The 22,965-nt window shown below is 63.2% G+C and overlaps 1 protein-coding gene across 4 annotated transcripts in view; it reads left to right on the top strand.

The window, feature by feature from the left end:
• SKI (SKI proto-oncogene) overlaps window positions 1–22,316 on the top strand; it is a 70,225-nt gene extending 47,909 nt beyond the window's left edge. Inside the window, exons 2-7 of one of the 4 annotated variants that reach the window (XM_081796503.1) lie at window positions 15,772–15,894; window positions 16,018–16,133; window positions 16,690–16,952; window positions 17,061–17,362; window positions 18,122–18,352; window positions 19,166–22,316. In XM_081796503.1, coding sequence (XP_081652629.1) covers window positions 15,772–15,894; window positions 16,018–16,133; window positions 16,690–16,952; window positions 17,061–17,362; window positions 18,122–18,352; window positions 19,166–19,354 — 1,224 coding nt within the window. In that variant the 3' untranslated portion in view covers window positions 19,355–22,316. Of the gene's footprint in view, window positions 1–15,771; window positions 15,895–16,014; window positions 16,134–16,689; window positions 16,959–17,060; window positions 17,363–18,121; window positions 18,353–19,165 lie in introns of all 4 variants that reach the window. The other 3 variants (XM_081796501.1, XM_081796502.1, XM_081796500.1) reach the window with 3 other exon arrangements.
• Window positions 22,317–22,965: the final 649 nt, after the last annotated feature.

Below are 22,965 nucleotides of genomic sequence, written 5' to 3'. Positions count from 1 at the left end.
CAGGGCCACCTGTGACCCCGCCCCTGCCAGCCTGACCGCATTTGTGTTCAAAAGAAGCGTCTTCTCACGTTTTGCTCTGTGAGAGGCCCCTTGGGCCCCTGGGGTGGGGGCAGAGCTGACCTGACCCCTCCTTGAAGTCGTCGTCACGATCCCCTCGTTTCAGACCGCGTCACCCACACCCCGTATCAACCCCCGAAGTACCTTCCCCCCCCCTTCGCCTTTTCTCTGAGGCCTTCCACCTCTGACAGATGACAGGTCACACAACACATAGTATACGCGCCCTCACACGCTCGCACACGCTGGACATACGTGCGCACGCCCACACGCACCTTACAAATGCACATCCGCACACGTCCTGTATGGGCGCACCCACGCGCCCGCACACGCTATACACGGGTGAGCCCAAACTCCTGCACACAACATACATGCGCGCGCCCTCGCGCCCACGCAGGATATATATGCGCGCGCCCCCACGCCTGCACACGCTACGTACACGCACACGCGCTCGCCCACGTTCCTTGTGTGAGCGTGACAGGCGTCAGTGTGAATCAGGGATGTGGTTTTTGTCCTGAGCACCAGGTCAGGTGATGGGGGCGTGTGGGAGGTCCCCTGCAGATTTAAGGAGAGCAGCCGAGGGCTGTGTGGGGTCCACACCCCAGACAGGGCTTGCAGATCCCTGAAGGTCAGAGGGTCGCCAGGACCTGCAGGGAGGGCGCTGTCCACGTGGGAGGCGACGGAGACACCACACAGGCGGTGAGGGGGGCAGTGCCACGGCGGCCCACGCGCGTGCTGGTGGCAGGCGCGGGAGGCAAGAGAAGGGGCTGGTGACGGGAGCCCCCGGTGGGGGAGGGGCGGGTGGGTGTCAGGAGGCAGGAGGAGGTGGCCGCTGCCCTCTCTGCCTTCAGTGTTCCCTGTTGCTTCCACGCCAGAGGCGGGGACTGGCCAGGGCGGCGGGGGGGCCGCGGTCGGCTGGGGTGTCCGCAGGAGGGTCCCCGGGCAGCTGCAGGCTGTGCTGCCCCTGGCCCTCCCTTCCTGGGCTGGGTCTGCTGGGGCCACCCGAGTTTGCTGGTTGTTTGTGCGGAGGCCGGTGGGGGAGGAGGGGCGGCCCTCCTTCCGGAGGGGCCTCCGTGGGGCACGGGCCTGCCGCCCCGGTTCTGAGCCAGCCGGCCGGGGGAGCCGCGCGTCCTCCGCTGCGGCCCGCGCTCTGTGGGGCGTTTGCAGTGACTCTGGTGACTCTGGATGGAGGGCGTGTTTGTCTTCGTCGTCTCTGGTGGGGGCGGGAGGCCGGACGTGACAGCTGGGCGCTGGGGAAAGACCCTCCTGCTCACCAGCTCCCCCAAAACAAGAGTATTGGGAAGCATTAAAATAAGCCCTGAAACAAAAACCATCGATTTTCAGAATGGCTTCATTGTTCTTGGAGTTCTGTTTTGTTCTCAGTCCTTCCGACAGTTACTTTCCAGTGACTGCTGAAGAGAGGGTCCATCCCCCCCGACGTTGTCCCCCTGGGCACCCCCCCACTCACCTTCTGATGCTACCGGTGAGGTTCTGCAGGGGCGTGGGGGGCCCACGGGGTCAGGATGGACGTTCTGCGTGGGAACCCATTCTCCGTCTTGGCTCCGGTGGGCGTCTCCGATCGGGGTCCCGGACCCCCTGGCCCGGTGGAGGTGAGCCTCCCCCTCCCCTCCTGAGAGCAGTTGGGCCGCAGGAACGGCGTATGGGCCCCCCAACCCTCCCGGAGCCGCCCTCTGCTTTTGAGGGTTTCTTTGTGTTTTGACAGACCGGCCGGTAGGTGATCCCCGAGCCCAGCGGGCCCTGGAGCCTGGAGCGTCCTTCCATCGTGGCGCCAGGCCAGGAGCGAGCGGCAGGGGTCTGGGCGTCCTTGGGGAAGGAAAGTACCAGCTGGTGCCATGAGTGTCAGAGCCCTGGCGAGGAGGGTTTCTGGCCCTAGTGAGGTCCGACTCCTGGGCGAGGGGCGCGAGGTCTAGCAGTCGGTACCTGCGTTTCCTTAGAGGGGACCGGCTTACTCTCAACAGCGTGGAAGTCGCAGAAGAGTTGACCTACTTAAGTTTTTTTTAAAAGATCAAGGTGAATCTTTAAAATTGCTATTTTCACTTCATTTTGAGGTTTGGCGTTGTCTTGCAAATTTAATCTGCTTCCCCTGTACCACAATAATCAGAAATAGGTTAATTTAAGTATAATATGAAACATGAATTATCCCGAGGAAAATAGTAATGGTACTTATAAAAATAGCTGTGCAGATTCTAGAACTGTAAAATCTTCGGGAACAGTCCATAATGTAGATCTTGGGCTGATTTAGGGTGGCTCCGGCTGGGGATTTAGAGTTTACCCGTAGGAGACGGTGGAACTCTGTCACAGAGCATCTCCTGTCCCGTTAGAGGACGTGATGGTACAGGAGGCCCTGCCCCTGCTCAGGGGCCGAGCAGGGATCGCAGGCCGGGCGGGGAAGAGGACGCCATCCCGTGCTGTGCCTGGTGGGCTCTTCCCCGGGGGGTTTGGCGGGGGGGCTCCCTGCCCGTCGCAGAGCCCAGCACGCCCCTCGGAGGGAGATCCCAGCAGCACGGGGCGGCTGTGGGCGGTGCGTTGCAGGCCACCTCTTGCCCACTTTGTGCCTGTCCGTGGACAGGCAGGTGTGACTGGAGTCCCCCCATGTTCATATGTCCTTGTGCTCAAGGATGTGCCGACCCCTGGACCCACCGAGAGTGCCACGTGATCGCCGGAGGGCATGTGTTGGGGACATTTGTTCCCGTTGCTCTCAGGACCCAGCTTCCGTCACGGGCCCCCGCGTCTGTGGGGATTTGCCACATCGGATGCTGATGTGTCCCCACACGTCATGGCCCCAGAAACGTGGCGCCCACTAGAACTTGTCGGTGGTGGCATGACGGTGTTGACCTTGAACCTGGAGTGTCAGACTTCCATTCTGGTCCCCCTTCTGCCTCACCTCTGAAACCTGAGGGCCTGCCTCTCCCCAGTCCCGGAAGGTTCTTGGCCACCGTCCCCGCTCTCTCCTCCTGGAATCCCTCCCCGTCTCTTCACGTCTGTTCCCACCTCTCATGTTTTCATCTCGTTTTTCTCTGCGCTGCGTTTGAATAATTTCCTTGAGAACTATTTTTATTCTGGAAAGTTCTGCTTTTTTCCAATCTGTGTGATCTTTTTTGATGTCTTACTCTTTTCTCGCATTTTTTTCTTTGCGTGTTTACTCATTTTGAGCTAGGGCTGTCACAGCCTTTCTCCCCGTTGCTCTAGCGGACGAGACCCTGGGGGCCGGCCCGCTCCCTGCGTCTGGGGCCGGGGCCGGGTGCTGGCCCCGGACTCCGCTCATCTCAGCTTCCACCGGGGGCTCTCGGAGGTCCTCGCGGGTCCGTTCCGTAGTCCCGGGTGGGCTGGGGACTCGGCGGTCTCCTTCCTCCCAGTACAGGCGGTTGGGGGTCTGCCCCTGGTGGTCACCGCGGGCTACCCTGGGTTAGCGTGGCTGACGCATCACAGGGTTTTCTTCATCTTTGGTCCCGGGCGCTTGGGCTTTTCCTCCTGAGCTCAGCCCCATTTCACGGGGGTGTTGTGCTGTGTCAGAGAAGACTGTGACGTGTGGAGTGGTTGTGGAGGACGACTCCGGGCCCCTCGACGCCCTGAGGCTGAGAAGCGGACGTGGCAGGGTGCCCCCCACCCCGCCCTGTTCTGTGGGGGTCTCCGCCTGACGGTCTCCTTGCTGATGTTTCTATGAAGAGTTTCCGTCTCTCACTTCGTGGTCTTGGCTCTTTCCTGCTGACCCACGAGTGATGGGAAACCACACAATGAGTTGGACAGTCGGGCCCCCAGCACTTCCGCTGCCCCCCCCCCCCCCGTGCTCCCCGCAGAGCCCCAGCCCTGCGCCCCCTGTGGCCTTGCTCCGGAGGGTGAAGCCCGCGGGCTCTCGTCCCTGGGCTGTGGCAGTCTCGGTGAGGTTGATGTGACAGAAGGCTCCGGTCCCCTGGAACCTGCGGGCGACCCAGACGCTGGGCCCCGCCTCTGAACGTGCAGCCGGTTTCCAGTTGGACATGTCACTTAGTGGTTGAATTGCGTTAAAATCTGCCTGTTGAAAAAGAATTGGTTTTTAATTCAGCGTCTAGGAAATGGCTGCGTGTGTTCAGGCTCCTAGATGTGGTTTTCCTGTGACATCTCTACCTGCTAAAAACGCTCCGTCGCAGTCAGACACGACGTTGCTGATCTGCGAGAACTTCAGGCGCGTTCTCACGGTGTGGGGTCCCCGAGGCTGGGCCGAGCGCTGCTCTGTCTTGTGCGTGGTTCAGGAGGCAGTGACGGCCCCACAGAGGGGTCCTCTGAGCAGGCTGCCCCCAGGTGCCAGCCCCGCGGCCCTGGGTCTTCGGAAACTGAGGGTCGGGGCACAGACGAGGGACCGTTAGTGTGGGCGCTGGTGGGGGAGGGGAGGGGAGCGGACGCTGACCCGACGGCGTGAGGGTGGGCGCCTCGGGACGGCGCAGGGGTCACGCACACGTTCGCCCGGGCCTGGCGCTGTGCGTGGTGGTCTCGAGCGGCACCGTCTGGGGATTGGCGCCAGGTTGAGCGAGCCAGCCAGGGTGGGCTCCCGCGGTGCCCACCGTCCGGGACACCAGACCGCAGGGCTTGGGGAGGTGGGGGTCAGGTGGGCCTCGGGAGCCTCGTGGACCCCCTCCTGCCCTGAGCCCCCGCGTTTGCGCGCAGCACGCCCTCACCACACCCCGCAGCCGTGGCCAGGGCCACGTTGTCATCCTGGAGTCGCCTTGGCTGCCCAGCTGGGTGCCGAGGCCTCGCCCAGAGCTCACATAGGATGCCTGGCCCTTGCCCGGGGCACAGTGGCCTCTAGGAGCCCGTGTCCCCCCCCGTCTCCCTGAGCCGGCTGCCCCTCGCACTCTCCTCCCCTCCCAAGAGCTGCCTGCAGTCCCGGTGGCTCAGCCCCTCCGCCCCGCCGGCCGCTGTCCTGGCACCAGGTCCTGGCGCAGTGGGAGCGGGCCAGGGTCTGTGCCAGGCTACCCTGCCTGTCATGGAGCCCTTGCCGCCCCTCCACCCACGGCTCAGACAGGGGCATCCTGTGGCTGGGACGGGGCCAGACCGGAACGTTCCCTGACCCGTGACGGGCGCTCCTTTCTGCACGGGCCTTGTGTGTGGGACCTGAGCCACGTGGTGGTGGTGGTGGTGCCGAGGAACCCGGTTGTCCTAGAGGGGCCGTGCCCGTGTCCTGCTCAGCGGCTCGCTCTGTCTGCTAGGAGGGCGGGAGCTGGGGAAAACCATTGACCTTGGTGGTTTGGGTTTTCAGCCAACAGTTCACTTTTTTTTTTTTTTTTTTTTTTTAGAATTTCTTAATAGTTTTATTGAGATATAATTCATGTAACAGAAATCGCACCTTTTGTAAGAGTACGGTTCGGTGGTTTTTAGTATATGCGGCCATCGCCGTTATCACCTTCTAGAGTATTCTCGTCACCGCAGAAAGAAACTCCGGCGCCCTCACTCCCCTCCCCCCACACCCAGCAACCACTCCACTTCCTGGCTGTGGATTCGCCTCTTCTGGGCGTTTCATCGAAATGGAGTCACACAGCAGGCGTGTGGCCCTCTGTGTGGACTTCTCCCTGAGCATCGTGCGCGGGTCCAGGGCGTGCACCTGCTGGTCCGCTCCTCTGGGGGGAGGGCGTGTGGGATGTCTCCGCGCCGGCTGAGGCGAATCGTGCTGTGTGAACACTCGCGTGCAAGTGTTCGTGTTGGACGTGCGTTTTCAGTCATCTCGAGTGGACGGCCGGGACCGGGCTTGCCGGGTCATAGGCTAATTCTTTATTTAACCTTGTGAGAAACCACCTAACTGTCCCGCAGCGGCTACAGCCCTTCACCTTCCTGCCAGCGGTGCACGGAGGCCCGGATCTCTCGCCGCGTCCCCAGCGCCTTGTACTGCCCCTCTTTTAAAAAAGGGTAGCTATCCCAGTGTCACGCGGCGGCTTGCTTTTTTTGTTTTTATTGAAAATAATTGTTTTAATGTTTATGTATGTAGAGAGGGAGAGAGAGAATCCCAAGCAGGCTCCGCACCGTCAGCGCGGAGCCCGACGTGCGGCTCGATCCCTCGAGCCGTGATCGTGACCTGAGCCAAAACCACGAGTCAGACGCTTGATCGACTGAGCCACCGGGCACTCCACACCTTGCATATTTTTAATCATCTTTTTTTTTTGAGATAATTGTGGATGGACGCGACCATAAGAAATAACAGAGACGTTCTTCCATATACTTTATCTAGACTGCTCCATCGGTAACACCTTGCAGAATCCTAGTATGGCTGACCCTTGAACAACACGGGCTTGAACCGTGCGGGTCCACTTACGTGCAGGTTTTTACTCAAGAACCACGTTGGAAAAATTTTTGGAGATGTGCGACAGTTTGGAAAACTTGTGGATGAGCCGTGTAGCCTGGAGATACGGAAAAAATTAAAAAGTTAGGTATGTTGTGAATGCATACGATACATTTAGATGTTGGTCTATTTTATCATTTTTGCAGTAAAACTCACAAGTCTGTAAAAAATTAACATTTATCAAAATGTATGCACACGACATAGTCCCTACATGGTGCCATTCACAGTCTCTCCTTACACAGGCACGAGCGGAGTGATACTTAATACAAGACCAGTCATGTGTTAGTTGGCTTACTGTCTTGTGACTTTGCCTTCAGAGAATTAGTGTAGTTGTCCCCTCTCTCCTAATTGGAGAGACTGCACACTGTCCTGTCATCACCGGTAAACGGTCTTAAAAATGGAACAGCGTTTCCAATTCTATAGTAAGACTATGACTGGGGGCGCCTGGGTGGCTCAGTCAGTTAAGTGTCCAACTCTTTTTTTTTTTAAATGTTTATTTCATTTTATTTTTGAGAGCGAGAACGTGAGCGGGGGAGGGACAGAAAGAGAGGAGGACAGAGGATCCGAAGCCAGCTCTGTGCTGGAGCCTGACTTGGGGCTTGAACTCACGAACCGTGGGATCATGACCTGAGCCGAAGTTGGACACTCAACCGACTGAGCCACTCAGGTGCCCCAAGTGTTGAACTCTTGACTTCGGCTTGGGTCGTGACCTCCTGGTTTGGGAGTTCGAGCTCCGCATCGGGCTCCGGACTGATAGTGCCGAGCCCGCTTGGGATTCTCTGTCCCTCTGTCTGTCCCTCCCCTGCTCGCTTTCTCTTTCAAAGTAAATAAGTAAACTTAAAAAAAAAAAAAAAAAGAATACGACTGTAATCCTAGATGCCATAAAAAGCTTCGTAACGATTCCTACGTTTGTGCCCTGGCTAGGCTGCCAGAAAGCGGTCCCGTCTGCTTCGTAATCAGTGAGTGAATCGTTATGCTTGTAAATACATACGAGTTTATTTTCCACACCACCTTTTCATCTTCGGTGTCAGTGCCAGTAACGCGTGTAACATCTCCAGTGTCTCCTGTCACAGAAGACAACATCGATGTAGGTCCCGAGGGACGGTTCGTCTTGTAAACAGTCCACGGGACTACAGTATCGGTATCGACAAATACAGACCTGCAAATGCTTTTCCTCCTCCTTTTGATTTTCTTAGCGCTGTTTCCCATAGTCTACCTCATCATAAGACGCAGCATGCGATACACGGAATATACGAGATACGTGTGGACCCATGTTCGTGTGAACAGTGAGGCCTGGTCGTTCAGTTGTGGGGACTCACGGGTACACGCACATTTTCGACGGTGTGGACGGTCGGTCACTCGGACGGCCGTTGGGCCCGTCTTCGCAGTTCTCTCGGGGCTTCGCAGAGGAGCGTGGCCCCCAGGGCACGTCTGTGGGCGCCCACCTCCCTCGGCGGCCGTGCCCGCCACGCTCCTGGCCCCGGCCTCCCTCCCTCGTCGGCAGCGTGTGCGGTTTTCATTTGCGTTTCCCTGATGGCCGTGGTGCCGACCCTCTTTGCGTGCTCGTTGTGGGTCTCGCTTCGCGGGAGTTCTGGTCCCGTTCCTTTGCCCTTTTCGTAGTGAGGTATTTGGCTGAGTTTTGGTTCTTCGTGAATTCCGATCCCGGTCCCTTATCAGCTACCTGATTTGCACGTCTTTTCCTCCCTTTCTGTGGTGGTCTTTCCACGTTCTTGGTGGCATCCTTTGAAGCCCAGAGAGGTCTTGACCTTGATGAATTTCCGCTTTCCTGTTTTATCTTGTCCTCGTGCTTCGGTGTCACCTGAGCAGGTGGGCTGTCAGGGAGGCTGGGGCTGTGGCCGCGTCCCCAGCTCTGCCAGAAACCCTTGCGGGCATCTGCGGCCCCCGCTTTGTAGACCCCAGAGTCCCGGAGTTTTCTCCGAGCTGGTGTAAGGAGGCAGTTCTTTGTCGAGAAGCCGCACAGAAGCAATCTTGGGCACGAACACCTGAAGGGGCCTCCCCACAGGGGTGCTGGGCCAGCGGCGTGGGCCGTCTCCGCTCGGAGAGCGCAGCGAACGCGTGAGAAGCAGACACGAGGCTGGGGTCGCGCCCTTTCCAGGGAGACACTTCGCAGCCACATAGGAAATCACATAAGCCAATAACGGTGGCGGCGCTACAGGAGGTTCTGAAAGAAGCCGGCCCGGAAGCGGGATCTCGCGCCAAACTCGGCCTCTTTTGCCCGTGACTGGTGGCCCTCGGGAGCGTCCACGCAGGACGTGGCTCTCCTGGTGGCCATTCTTTCCATTTCTAGAACGTGAGCGTGTGGGTGATGCCACCACTGGGTAGCGCGGCCTCCAGGGGTGCGCCCCTGCAGCCTGTCATCCCGGCCTCCCGGACGAGGTCGGCCGTGCGCACGGGCGGCCGGTGACCTCGCCCCCGGGCCTCAGCCTCTGCGGGACACGTTGGCGCTGTCGGCACCTCCCAGAGACCCTTCCGCTGGAAGCAGAACAGCCTTGGGCGTCTGAGGAGACTCCGCCCGCCTCCTGGCACGGCCGGCCCAGGCCTTCGGTGCGGGACAGTCCAGACCGACTTGACCGCTCCAGCGACCGCGGCTCGAGGCCGTGTGTGGGCCTCGCGGGTCAGACCCGAGGCTGCGTCGTGGGCCCTTGGAAGGCCGGAGGGGACGCGGGCAGGAGCGTCCCGCACTACCGCACGGACACCCGGCTCTGTGAGCTTCCCGTGGGGGTCCCGCTGCCCGGAGGGAGTTGGGACGAGCCCCTCAGGTTAGTCTCTTGGCACGGGTGCCCACTCTGCCGTCCGGTGTGCGGAACAGAAGCTGGCTCCGTCGAGAGGGCGACGGCCTGCCCGACGCCCGGCTGCCTTCCTGACGGTATCTCGGCCGCACGCACACTGTGCCACTCGCGGGGCCTCGGCAGCAAACCCTGGCTTCGTGCAGACGCGGGGCCCTGCGGGGGGTGGACGCCGGGGTTGGCGCTGTCCTTTTAACAAGTTGACGGTCACCGTGCAGGACGACGCTTTGCTCTGCTGAGTGGCTCTGGTGGCGGCTCCGGTGGGTTCTCCGGGTGCTCCTCCACACCCTCCTTGGGTCAGGCATCGCCCTCGCTCCCGGGCCGAGACGTGGCCTGTCTGACGTGGCCGTCCGTGGTGGTGGCCTGGGCGGAAGTGACGTCTGTTGACCTTGCAGCCGCTTTGCCGGGTGCTGGTCCGGTGTTCTCCGCATTCTGTCATTTGAGTCTCAACTGTGCCTCTTTACCAGTGAGGCCTGTTCGAGGTCTGTGCAGTCGCCTCAGGGTCAGGCTGCCTGAGGCCCAGGCTGGGGGGTCTTCGCGGTGGATTTGTGCTGGTTCTGGTCCTCTAGGCCTCTAGGCCTCTCTTTGTTTGCTGGTAAATAAATGGGAAGTAGTCACCCCGTGTGGCCGCTGGTGTTTGCCGAGGCCTCCAGGCCGCCTTTTCCACCGTCTGGCTGCAGCCTCCTTGGTGTCTAGGCGTTGTCTGGGGACCCTCTGCCTTCTCCCTGTGGAGCCTGCTGGCGCCGTAGGCCTTAGTGTGAGGGTCCTGCTCAGGGACAGCAGCGAGCCAGCCCTCCCTCCCTGGGGGCATGTGGAGTCGGGAAGCTCCGTGTCTGAGGCCCCTGCTCCACGGTTCCCCCCCGCCCCAGGTTCGCATGCTGCTTCTCGTGCAAAACCCACTGCTGACAATGTGACCATGGCCTTCAGGGCTCCCGGGGGCAACGCAGGGTCCCCTGGAGCCCCAGGCCCCTCAGCCCTCATTTTCTGTGCGGTGACGGACAGAGGGGCCTCCTCTAGCACTGTCACCTCCTCCTTGTGTGGCCTGCCAGCAGGTAGCTGCCCCAGACCTTACAGTAATCACTTGTTCTTTGAAGACCGAAGATCGCCCAGAGTGGTGGAGGCCAGCCCCTCTGCCCGTGCCACGGCCTTCAGCGGCGCCCTCTGCCTCAGGCACCGCGAGAACTTCATCCGTGAGCCCGACGACCATGACCTTCCCTGGCGTGGCCAAACCAGGCCGAGAGAGGTGCCGGCTGCTCGGCGCTGGGACGGCAGGGCCCCTCGGGGGCCGCTGGGTGGGCGCACACCTCTGTCTGCCAGTTTCGTTTTGATCGGGGTGTGTGAGCCCTCTCTGCAGAGGTTGGCTCAGAGCCCCGTGTCCGAAGGCTCAAAGCAGGGACAGTCCGCGCCGATCGGCGGTGAGAGCGACAGGGCTAGGACCTGTTGTTCGGCTTCTAATTAATAATTAGGCGTAACAGGCAGGGTGGACGAGCACAGTGTCGGGAGCACCAGGCTGAGGCCCTGCAGCGGGGCACCGCCCACAGTGACCGTCCCTGCCTTGGGAGCACCCTGGCGGTCGAGGCGGCGGGGTCTGCCCGTACTCTCCTGCGTGGCGACTCTCCGTGGGGCTGGGCTCCGCTGGAGCACAGGTGCGGAGGCCGTGGGGGATTGGCCACTGAAAGGCTGCAGGACGTGTAGACCACGGGCAGCCCTTCTTTACAGCTGCTCCTGCCAAGGTGCCGATGGCGCGTGGCCTGGCCGTGGTTCCGGCAGGCGGCGGAACACCGTGCGTCCAGGAGGACGCGCGTGGTCTGAGGCTCCGTGTCGTTATGGGGTCTGGTGAGTCCTCCCACCGCCATGACGCCAGGAAGGGGCTCACCTCCTGGACCCTGGAGAGCCTCCCCTGGGTCTGGACATCGGTCCTCGGTCCTGTTGGGCCCCGTGGGGTCCGGCCCACAGTGAGCTGGGGTCTTGGGAGGTTGGGGATTCTGCCCCTCGTCCCACCTGTGACTTCGACATTCTCTTTCCTGATCCCTGGGGAAGTGACCAGAATTCTGCACCCGAGGCAGCAAAGGGTGTCAACGTCAGACCAGATGTGTCAGTGGAGCGCTGGCTGTCGCTTCCTACGCACACGCCACCGGAGAGGGCTTTTTGGCCACTGTGGCTCCTGTGGCTCAGCTCTGCAGCCTTACTGGGTCAGGCTGTGCCTGCCCCTTGCCTGGTGCTGCTGGGTGAAGCCGATCGCTGCCGCCGAGCCCTCGTGGGTCCCTGGCTCTGTCCCAGCCACCGGGGCCTGGCCCTGCTGCTGTGCGTTCGGGAACTCGAGAGTCATTTCCTCTGTCGGGACGCCTTCGGTGGGGATCCGGAGCTCTGGGCCCACGGACATCTCCGCACGGTGGCCGGCTACGGTGACGATGCTCCCAGCCAGCACCTGGCACTGTTGGGCCAGAGGGGACCTGGGTGGCAGTTGATGTCAGCTCCACCGTGTGGCGCCCAGGGCGGCATGTGTTCCTGGCCTTGGGGTACACGGCCAGCCAAAACACAAACCAGACAGTCCCCGGCTGCGCGGGGGGGGGGGGGGGTGAGGGGTGGGGGGGGGGCGCGTGGTGCCACGCACCCTGTCCAGCTGAATGTGTCATCCAGTGCTCTCGTGAGCTCTGAGTGCACACCTCCACGGTGGGGAGGCCGGGCGCTGTGACGCGTGCCAAGGGTGCCTAGACACGGGCACGGAGAGAGGGGGTGGGGGCTGGGGAGGCATCTCAGACAAGGGGGGGAGCCTTAGACCCTGGCCCCACTGGCCTGAGCGGTCCCTCAGCTGTGGGAGCCGGTGCGGAGGGCAGGTGCTGCAGCCGCCACTTACCCCTGAACACACGCTTGCTCCTGGACATCCGTGCCCCTGGCGGGGCCGGTACCCAGCGGGCACTGTGCTTCTGGTTCTGGGAACATGGGCAGCTCCAGGTAGGACGGGCGGTCCCGATAGTCACATTCAGATCCTCAGTCCGAGGTCCACACACCCCTCAAGTTGCCTCTGAGTAAAATTTGGGCTCTGTGGAGCTGGGTGGGGACGGTGACTTTATTCCCACTGACTTAGATTGACGTCTCCTGCCGGACAGCCCCCCCGGGCCGGCTCTTGTCCCCCCGTGTGAGCTGTGTATCCGAGGCCGCGTGTCTGCAGGGCGTGGCCTTGTCAGCGCTGCTCTGTGTTCAGACGGTCCCGTGGCATCTGTGCATGGGAGGTGCTCGTGCTGGTCCCGGTGCCGGTGCTGGTTTTGGAGCTGGAGGCGCGGTGCACGCCCGCAGACCAGCCCGGCCTTGCTGGGGTGGGTGCCGATCTCGCTGCTGGACCATCTGGGTGTCCCCCTGCCTCTGCCTGGCACTTGGGTGGGAGCTGTGTCTTTACTGGTGCGTCACCCCAGAACTGGGTACCTGCGTGATGGTTAGCGGCTGTTGTGGCAGCCGGAGCTCCGCGCCAAAGTCAGACCGCGCTCTCGGGCCTTGGGCCGGTGCCATCGGCCGGCCTCTGGATCGTCTCCTCGCCGTCTCGTCCCCCACATACTTTTTTTTTTTTTTTTTTAGGACGTGCAGGGCGGCACACGAAAAGTGGTACGTGGGGGTGGCAAGGCCGGCAGCCTTGGGAGGCAAAGTGGTCGTGAGCTCGCTCCCCCAGAACGCGTGGGGCACAGCCAGTGGCGTCTCTCCCAGGGGTCTTGCCACTAGGGGTTCCCCAGATGCCAGGTCAGAGCTCCGTGCCCAGGCCTGCTCCAGTGCTGCTGGAACACGGGGTTCTCAGCAGAGCATAGGGGAGCCAGTGGCGTGGAGCCCAAAGACCTGCCCTGCCCTGCCTCTGGGCCGTGGCCCAGGCTGTCCTGCTGTGCATTTGGGGCCCGGGCGCTGAGGCGTGGCCTTTGCCAGCGTGAGGCCCCGAGGTCGATGCCGGAAGCCGCCGTGGCTTCTGGCGGCCACCGGCCCTCTCGTCCACCCTGCTCTTCCCTGCGCTGGTCTTGGGTGGTGGCCGAGAGCCCGGCAGCCATCCTGACCCCACTCCGTGTGTGTCTGATGGAGCCTCTGTCTCGACTGACACCCTGGCCCCCGTTGACGTGAAGGTCAGGTAGCAGGGTCACACCTAAATCGTGCCCCGAGTCTTGCAAACCTGCAGAGGCCCCTGGGCGTGAAGCGTGCGAAACCCCCGTGTGGGTGTCCTTTCCTCCTCTGTGAGGAACGCGCACAGCCGCCGGACAGTCCTGGGCGTGTGCCTGTGCCGTCCACGGCCAGCTCTTCGACGGAGCGGCTGCCCGTGGCGGGATGGCCCTCGGCACGCTGTCCCGGAGACCGCACGTGTCCTGTGCCGGGACGTGGCACAGGACACGTGCCCTCGCCCTTGTGGGGGGCCACCGGCGGGTTCCGGGGGCAGGCTCCCCACCGCCCTGGCCGTGTCCTAGGCCCGGAAGCCTGCGCCCTCCTTGAGGTCTGTGGGCCCCCGGGTCTGGCGTGGAGGCCTTGAGAAGGGGCAGAAACCACAAGCGAATGTCCTTACCTGCTTGCTGACCTCTGGCGGAGTAGGAATCACTGGGCAGTTTTGTCCCTGATCATCTGCCGTCCCTGGGGCCCAAGTGTGCCCTGCTGGGGACAGTGGCCTTCCAGGCCCGAAGAGGTATGTCCTGGCCCAGCTGTCTTCCTGCTTCTCTCTCTCGTCGATAGAAGGGGCTCGCGGGGGGTTTTCTTGCTATAGGAATCTCAGAGGAGTCATTCCAGCTCCGTGAAGACACCTCCCTGTCCTGGGGTTGACGGAGCTCGGGGTGGGTGGGGGCGAGGGAGGCTCTGGCCCTTTCTCCAGAACTGATGGGCTGGTTTTGAGCGCTGGGTGCTGGCAGGCCGCGTCCCTGCCCGGGAACCTGCCCCGCTCTCCCCCGCCGCGTGGATGGGGCTCTGGCCAATGGGCGCCGGGCGCCACCCGCCAGCCCCGTGCGTGTGGGGGTGGCCCCGTAGCCGGAGCCGTGTGACGCCCCCGGAGTCTCCTGAGGGTTCTCAGAACCTGCAGGAGCCGGCGCCAGGCCTGCGGCTTTTCTCTCGGTGAGAACTCGGCCTGTCTTCTCCCCTCCCGGCCTCCTATCTGCTCCGACAGGAAGCCCCACCCCTGCTGGCGTGAGGCGTGACTGATCCCCGCTCCCCTGTCACAGGCGGCCGGAGGCGGCCGGGCCGCGCAGGCAGACATCACCGGACTCTTGCCCCTAAAAAGCGCCAACAAGCCGTCTTTCTTTCCTGATTGTTTCGCATCTGAGCAGACCGTCCACAGCCGTCTGTGGGTTTGCCCTGAAGCGCCTCCCCGGAGCTGGGCGCGTCCCCCTCGGCTGCAGGGCCACAGGCCTTGGGGCATCTGCTTCTGCATGAGGACAGAGGCAGGTGTGTCCCTGCACGAGTCCCCCCCGCGCCTGTCTGTCCACCGAGAGGGGCTGGGTGCCCCGTGAACACGCGTGCAGGCAGATGTGCTGGGCTTGGTCAGGCCCTTCCTCTGGGATCCTCGGTCCGCGGGCCTTGTGCCCGGGCTCCAGTCAGCCCTGTGTCTCTTAAATTTTGTGGTGACAGACCGATGAGGGGGGACGCCTTGCCTGACCACTTGCCTTCCCCCTCCCCCACCTCCCTCCCGGGGCCAGTTCTGTGATACAGCATTTCCCCACCTGTTCCAGAGCAGGGAGGAGCCCCTCCCCCATTAATCCCCCCCCACCCCCCTCCTGGCCAAGGCTTCCCCGCACCTGCTCCCCCTGAGGTCAGGCATCATCCTGGCGGCCCCAGGCGGGTGGCAGTGTGTCCGCCTTGTGGTACGGACCCCAGGACCCCAGCACAGCTGCCCTGGGGGGGGAGGCACGGTCCGTCTCCGCAGACTGTTTGGCCGGAAGAGACCCCGTCTCCCTCAGGGATCCTGTGCCATCAGGTGGCTCTCCTTCTGACACCTGCTTGGGAGGCCACGCCCACCATCATGTCCGACAGACCTTTGGGTCCCTGGGAGTCTGGGGCAGCTTCTCCGGCCTCCAGCAGCAAGGTGTGAGGAAAGCAGGAGTGTGGCCTGTGTCCCAAAGCGGAGTTGTGCACTTGGTGGAAGGGGTTTGTCCCTTTTTTTTGAGGATGCTTGCTTTCGGGGTTGGGGGAGCTTGCCAGAGGGCAGCTGCCCCCTCCACCCCCCAGCCGACGGCAAGTGGTCGAAATTCTACTCGTCGCCCAGAACACCGGGGACCCAGGGACAGAGGCCCCACACTTGGCCCCACACTTGGCCCGTGAGCCTGCCCGCCACCTAGTATGGCCACCGGGAGGAGGTCGGCGCCTGTGGCTCCTGTTGGCTGTTGGGGCTGTGGCCAGGGGCTGTCCCCTCGAGTCCCCACCCTGAGCCCGGCCTGGGCCCCCTGCCCTGGGCCTCCTGCGGCCATCGGGGGAGGTCACGGCACGGTAGCCCCACAGGTAGCGCCACGGCGCCCTTTCTCACGGAAGTGGCTTGTCCTGCTGGAGTCCGGGCCGCACATCACCGCGCACGCCTGGTGCTCAGAGCGTCGATGCCCTCAGGGGCTCCGGTGACAACTTTTGTGTCGTTCACAGGTCTCCTCCGAGCCCCCGGCCTCCATCCGAAAAACAGATGACGCCCCCTCCCAAGTCCCCACGTCTTCTGAGAAGGACAAACAGTCTGGCTGGCTGCGGACCCTGGCCGGCTCCTCCAGCAAGGTCGGGCGCGGGGCGGCGGGTACAGGACGTGGGGTGGTGGGTACGGGGACGCGGGCGGCAGGTGAGGGCACGGGCACGGGGCTCTGCGCTCCTGCCTCTGACCCCTGGCGCCTCTTCCAGCAGAGCCTTGGCTGCGTTCACCCTCGCCAGCGCCTTTCCGCTTTCCGACCCTGGTCCCCTGCGGTTTCTGCGAGTGACAAAGAGCTCTCCCCGCACCTTCCGGCCCTGATTCGAGACAGGTGAGTACCTGCCGTGCCGGCTGCTGGCCGTCAGTAATTATCGGTGGGTGAGACCTTTCCTTTACGTGGCCGCCCGGAGTTGTCCTCAGACAGAGCGCGTGTGATTCGAGCGAGGCCGTCACCCTGCGCATCTCAGGACCGGCACCCACCCCTCCCGGGCGCCCCTTAAACGCCTGAGTGCACGGCGGTGCGCGCTCAACACGGCCGGTGAAGGGTCCCGAGTCTGTGGGCCTGGCGCTCTTTGTCCCCGCCTGCGGCTTCGCTCTAACCTGCGTCCGCGTGGGGCCGCGTGGCGGTGGAACTGGCCCCGTTCCGGCAGGAGTCCCAGAAGCGGGGGTCCTGTTGACTGGCGTCCGGGTGGGCACGGCCAGAACTTGTGCTTGGGGTGCGGCCAGCGGCCGTGCTCCAGCTGCCCCGGGGCTCTGGCTCTCGCCGCCTCCTTCACACCCTCCGGGGGGGGCGCGTCCCACCGGGAGCCTTCACGTGCCGGCCACCGTGGGGAGGGGGGTGGGGGGGGCAGACGCCTGTGGCCCCAAGGTCCCCCCCACCCCTGCAGCTTTTACTCCTACAAGAGCTTTGAGACGGGCGTGGCCCCCAACGTGGCCCTGGCACCGCCGGCCCAGCAGAAGGTCGTGAGCGGCCCGCCCTGTGCCACCGTGGTGTCCCGGGCCCCCGAGCCTCTGGCCACCTGCATCCAGCCACGGAAGCGGAAGCTGGCCGTGGACACCCCCGGAGCCCCGGAGACGCCGGCGCCCGTGGCCGCCCCGGAGGACGGCAAAGACTCGGAGGCCGAGGTGGAAGTGGACAGCAGGGAGGAATGTACGTGTGGGTCGGGGTCCCCGCCTGCCCCCGGGCGCCGCCCGCTGCGCGGAGGTGCGGTGAGCGCTCTGCTAACGTCCGCTTCCCCTCCCGTCCCTGTGTCCGCAGTCACCTCCTCCCTGTCCTCCCTCTCCTCCCCGTCCCTTACCTCATCCAGCTCCGCCAAGGACCTGAGCTCCCCGGGCACGCACGCCCCGCCCGCCGCGCCCGCCGCCCCCGAGGCCGCCGCCCCCGCGGACACCGCGAGCGGCGGGCTGGAGGCGGAGCTCGAGCACCTGCGGCAGGCCCTGGAGGGCGGCCTGGACACCAAGGAAGCCAAAGAGAAGTTCCTGCACGAGGTGGTGAAGATGCGTGTGAAGCAGGAGGAGAAGCTGAGCGCCGCCCTGCAGGCCAAGCGCAGCCTCCACCAGGTGAGGCCGCCGCGCGCCCCGCCATCCCCTCGCAGAGCCGGCCCGTCGCTCGGGGCGCCGGGGAGGAGCGGGGGCTTGGCCTGCCGCCCGAGGCTCGTTCCCGAAAGCCCTGTGTCGTCAGAGGGGGAACGAGTGTGCAGGCGGGACCGGCTGGCTCCAGGCACGCCGGATTCTAGATGATTCCATTCAAGTGACTGCTTCCTGCCCGAGAAGGCGCTTGGGGCCTGGGGTGTCTGGGTCCCGCCTCCGTAGGGGCGGGCGGGCGGGGCCTCCGCCCCGACTCTGCGGCCTTGCCGGGCGCAGTCGGGATCGCGAGTTCACACCTCTGCGGTGGCGGTGGCGTCTGGCAGCTTCACACGTGGGCTCTAGCACAGCACGGGCCTGCCGGTCCCCGGGGCGCCGGGTCCCAGACGTCTCTCCTGAGCGTGTGTCGGGCGCTCGCTCAGAACGCCCCTTCCCTGGTCTGGTTGGAGGCGTGATTTCCCACACGCGGGCTCACTGGCACCTGTGGCGCGGGGGCGGCCGTCTCTGGTGGCTGGGGAGGGACGGCAGAGGCGGAGGCGCTGAGGAGGGAGGTAGGGAGCCTGAGCGGACGCCTGGCGGCTGGAGCGCGCTGGGCCGAGGGGCTCTGCCAGGAGGGGCTGGGGCGTCCAGGAAGGCAGGTGGCACCTGACGCCTGAGGGGGAGGCTGTGGGGAGCGGCGGGGGCAGAGGGGCCAGGGCGGTGACCCCAGCCCGGGTGTGTGCGCCACCCTCCCAGGAGCTGGAGTTTCTGCGCGTGGCCAAGAAGGAGAAGCTTCGGGAAGCCACGGAGGCCAAGCGCAACCTGCGAAAGGAGATCGAGCGCCTCCGGGCGGAGAACGAGAAGAAGATGCGCGAGGCCAACGAGTCCCGGCTGCGCCTGAAGCGGGAGCTGGAGCAGGCGCGGCAGGTGCGGGTGTGCGACAAGGGCTGCGAGGCCGGCCGCCTGCGCGCCAAGTACTCGGCCCAGGTACAGGAGGGGGCTGTGGCAGGGGCTTGGAGGCATCACCTGGTGCCTGGGTGACAGGTGGGGAGACGGGCTTGCGGGGCCCGGGGCTGGACTGTCGGCGAGGCCGCGGGGCCCCACCTCCAGACTCGGTCGCGTGGCAGGCGCCGTGCTGGCATCTTGGGGTCCTTTCTCACCTCGAGGGGTCCACCACAAGCTTAGGGGACCACGGGGGACCGGCAGGCCGACTGGCGCTGCACACTCTCCTGGGCTTTGGGGGTCGGTCCCCCGCGGGAAGGTGTCCTCTGGCTGCACACGTGGGCGCTCTATGCCCTCTTCCCTCCCGACCACGCCCCTCTTTGGTGGTTTCCCTTGAGAAACCGGCTCTGAGCTGCCCCCCCCCCCCCCCCCGGGCGGTGCAGAGGAGCCCCGGGCAGCCCCAGCCTCTGCCCCACACAGCTTTAAACGCCTCAGCACGTCCGGATGGGCCGTCCTGCCCGGCCAGGGATCGGGTGCGGGGCGGTGGGCACGGCAGCCCCTCCTCCCCTTGCCTCACCGGTGCTGGGAGGGTCTGGTCTGGGCTTTGGAGGGAAACTGGCCTCAGGATGTCGAGGGCGCCCGAGGCAGCTGCTGGCGGGGGGTGGGGGGTGCTGGTAGTTCCCACCCGCCAGCGGCTCGGCACACCCGTCTGGACTCCGGTCACGGTGCCCCCGGAGAGGCCCTCCCGGCCCCGGCTGCCGCCTCCCTCGCTCAGCGGCGCGCGTCCCACGCAGGGGAAGGAGGGCGGCTGGCGCGGCCGGGTGGGGGGCGGGTGCTGACGCCCGGCGTCCCTTCCAGATCGAGGACCTGCAGGTGAAGCTCCAGCACGCGGAGGCGGACCGCGAGCAGCTGCGGGCCGACCTGCTTCGGGAGCGCGAGGCCCGGGAGCACCTGGAGAAGGTGGTGAAGGAGCTGCAGGAGCAGCTGTGGCCGCGGCCCCGGCCCGAGGCCGCCGGCAGCGAGAGCGCGGCCGAGCTGGAGCCCTAGCGGAGCCCGCGGGCGGCCGGGTGCGGACGCCGCGGGGGCGGGCGGCCTCCCCGCCCCCGCCAGCCGGGGGTCTCTGCGCCTGCGCGCCGGCGGCCCGCCCCCGCGTCCACATAGCACAACGTCTTACTGTGCCTATAACCAAGCGAGCGTTTGGAACCACATACTTTTGGAATCCACTGCAAAATTTTCTACTGGCCAAGTTCGAGTGTGCAAGCCGGGTTCCCAGCGGAGCCGGGGCCGAGGCTCCGTGCCCGCCGCGGTCCTTCTGCTTGCCGGGACGTCCTACCATTTACATTTTTGTTATAAGCTATTTAAAACCAACGAGAAGACTTGATACTCCGAAAAATCAACAGGTTTTTTAATGACTAACTTTTCAAAGCCCCACCAACACGTGACGCCATCGGAGGACCTGCTAAGGGAGCCGGGGCGCCGCCCCGCAAAGCCATCTCAGCTCGTCGGCGCCCGCGCGAGGACAGGGAGGGTTTTCTCCAGAGTCTATTTTTTCAGCGACGAGGACCCAGGCCGCCTGTGCCGGCCGCCGGCGCCCCGAGCCGGAACACTGCCGCCTTCCGCCTGCCCGGGCGCCGCTCGCCTCCGCCACCCTCCCCCGGCCGCCCCTGTCGCGTCGGGACTGAGGCCGCAGCGTCGGAACAAAAACAGCATTACTTCACTTTTTTTTTTTCTTTTTGTTTGTTCATTTAAACGTATATTTAGAACTGCACTTTGTCAAAACTCTTCCCTTTTTATTCCCCAGTTAACTGAGGTTTTTACTTTTCAAATATTGCAGACCCATTTATAGAGCAGTCCACATCCTAAGTGCTCGAGTGTTTAGAAACCCCCTCTGGTGCTCGGTTGAACAAGGGAATCACAAAACGGAAATGCAAAAGCTGAACTTCGGGGGGTAGTTCTGTGCCTTCCAGCATCTTGTACAGCAAATCCTGACTCGTCTTTTTACCCCCGAGACACCTGTCTTCAGTCGCGATCGAATCTGCCACTATCAGAATAAGTTACTTGCATTTATTCCAGATAATCTCGTTTACTCTCAACTGTTCATGCAAATTGTATAAGGTTTTTTATGCCCAAGCTTGAAAAACGATTTCCCAGTAGACAAGAGGCGGCTACCCATCCCGAAATTACGGTATTTATTTACGTGAGAAAGATCTTAGCCAGGATTCTTCGCTCGACCCCGTTCTAATGCCGAGGCAGCTGCCAGCGCGCACGGAGGTGGGGACCGCTGGCTGGCGCAGGTGCAGACGCCGCCCGCCGCCGTGACCGGCAGAGGCTTGGTGACCGTGTCATCTGCAGGGTTCTTGCCCGTGGTTTACCGGGGGGGAGGGGGGGAGGGGCGCAGGTGCTGCTGGACCCCCCTTCTAAAGTGCAATGCAAAAGGGACATCATATATATGCAGCGTTTGTTTGGATTTTTTTTTTTTTTGCTTTTGTTTTTCTTTTGCAGTTATGAAATCTGTATGCATGGAATGTTAAACCTCTGCCATATGTATACCCATCGATGGGCATTATTACCGGGCCCTGCGAGGGGCCGGCTGTGCTACACAACACGCAGAATGCTGTGTTCAGCCTCGTGTTTCCGGAGTTGTGTTTTTTCAGTCATTTCTTCAAGGGAAACGAAATGATTTAGCTGGAGCAGACCTTTAAGTGTGCTTCTGTGTGACTGTGCTCTGTTGCCGAGTCTGAAAGTCGTGAGAGATCAAAGGGCCCGTGGGCCTGTCGCCCGGGCCATCCGTTTGCTTCTCGGTTTTTTAGGCCCCAGCGGGCGATGAGCTTCTCTAAGTTCTGTGCAGGCACCTTCCCCGCCCTCCCCGCCCCCACCCTCGCCCTCGCAGTGCCCACCTCCGGTCACCGTCTAGGCCGTTGGGTCCACGACCCCACTTGCCAGCTTTGCCCCAGGACGTTGGGAAAAGCTGGCCAGGCCACGGCAGCTCGCAACCCCCCCCCCCCCACCCCCGGCCCGCCCCTCTGTCCCTGTCTGAGGCTCCTGCGGCCTCGCCAGAGCTGGTGCGGCGGGGACCGGCTGTCACGGGCTCCCTGGTCACCAGCAGCTTGAGCCTTCCCGGGCGGCTCCCGGGGGCAGCTGGGGGGCATAGGCTTGTTCCGGCCGCTTCCATCCTCGGGGGTGGGGGGGGTGGGGGGGCCGGTCCGAGGGTTCGCGCAGCCGCAGAAGGGAGAAGGGGGGTCTTGTAGGCTGTTGGCTCTCCCTGTGTGTAATACCCATTACCCGAGTGACTGTGCACCCGTTTAATTACTCATTATTTCTATGCTGAAAGAGGATTTTTAACGAAGGGAAAAACAGCAATAACATTCATATCTTTGGAGCAGCTAACTCACACACATAATATCCTGCTTTTCGTACAGAACGAGCCCCGTGTAAAAACAGTCCCTGTGTAAATACCTGTCCTCTACACTGTCGTATCTCCCGCGTATACGGTGGTTCCTTTTTCAGAAACTCTTTTCTTACCTGGTAGTTGTCCTGTTTTCTGGGTTGTTTTTAACTGAGGAAGAACAGAGCTCACCTGCCGGAGGGGACGGACCCTCTGCCAGTCCCCGCAGCACCCTGCGGGCTCCGTCCTGCCCGCCCCTGCCCGCCCACCGCGTCCACCAGGCTCGAGAGGCCGTCTTGTTCTTGCTTTAAGTCAGGAGTCACAAGCGACATTTTTTTTCAATTAAGGAAAAAAACCACAGCTCTACCTTTATATCCGCCGGGAGCGTCTGCATCGCCGTCCGCGTTTTCTCCTCTGCTGCTGCTAATGACAACATGGTGACTTACTCTACTATCGAAAACTATTTTTATGTAATTAATGTATGCTTTCTTGTTTATAAATGCCTGATTTAAAAAGAAAAAAGAAAAAGCTTGGCATATTTATCTACTTCGCTGTGTACCCGTTAGTCCTTTGGCGCCCCTCCCCCAGACAGAAGACATTGTACAATAAAGGACTTTGAGCGTATGCGGAGGACAGCCATGCTTGGGCCACCCCACCCGCCCCCGGCCACCACCGGGGCCTGAGCCCGGGGAGGGGAAGTGGGTGTCTGCCCGTCAGACCGCGGGGGGCCTTCGGTGTCCGCTGACCCCGAGTGGCGTGGGGCGCGGGTGGGCAGCTGGGGTGCGGTCTGACTCTCTAGGCCCCCCCCAGCCGGCTCTTTGCACCGTGGACCTCAGCTGGAGGGGACCCAGGCCGGGGTCCCCCCAGCGTGGATGGCCTGCTCCCCACAGCAGGTGGCCCCAGCCTGCTGTCCCGAGGGAGAAGCAGAGGGACTCCGCTGTGCTGGGCCCTGGGGCGCTGGGCTGCCACCTCAGCCCCTCGTAGGTCACGTGGAGGTCATTTTGCCTCGAGGGACGCCCAGGTCCCAGCCCCCCTGGTGCCTCCGCAGCCCCAACAGTCCCGGGAGTCCCCCGGGGAGGGGTGCAGGGCAGGCCGCAGTATGGGCGGCCCGGAAAAGCCCACTCTTCCTCGGGGCCAGGCTTCTGTCCAGCCTCGCCTCTGTCGGTCACTCGACGGGCTTCCCAACGCCAAGATCCCAGCCCCTCGTAGGGTGCCACCGAGGGTCTGAGAGAGAGGCTGGGCTGGGGGTAGGTCAGGAGGGAGGGCTGTGAGC

Source organism: Panthera onca, chromosome C1, assembly GCF_046562875.1.
Source record: "Panthera onca isolate mPanOnc1 chromosome C1, mPanOnc1 haplotype 2, whole genome shotgun sequence".
Lineage (NCBI taxonomy): Eukaryota > Metazoa > Chordata > Mammalia > Carnivora > Felidae > Panthera > Panthera onca.
The sequence above is the reverse complement of the archived record's forward strand: the minus strand, read 5'-3'. Positions and strand labels throughout refer to the sequence as shown.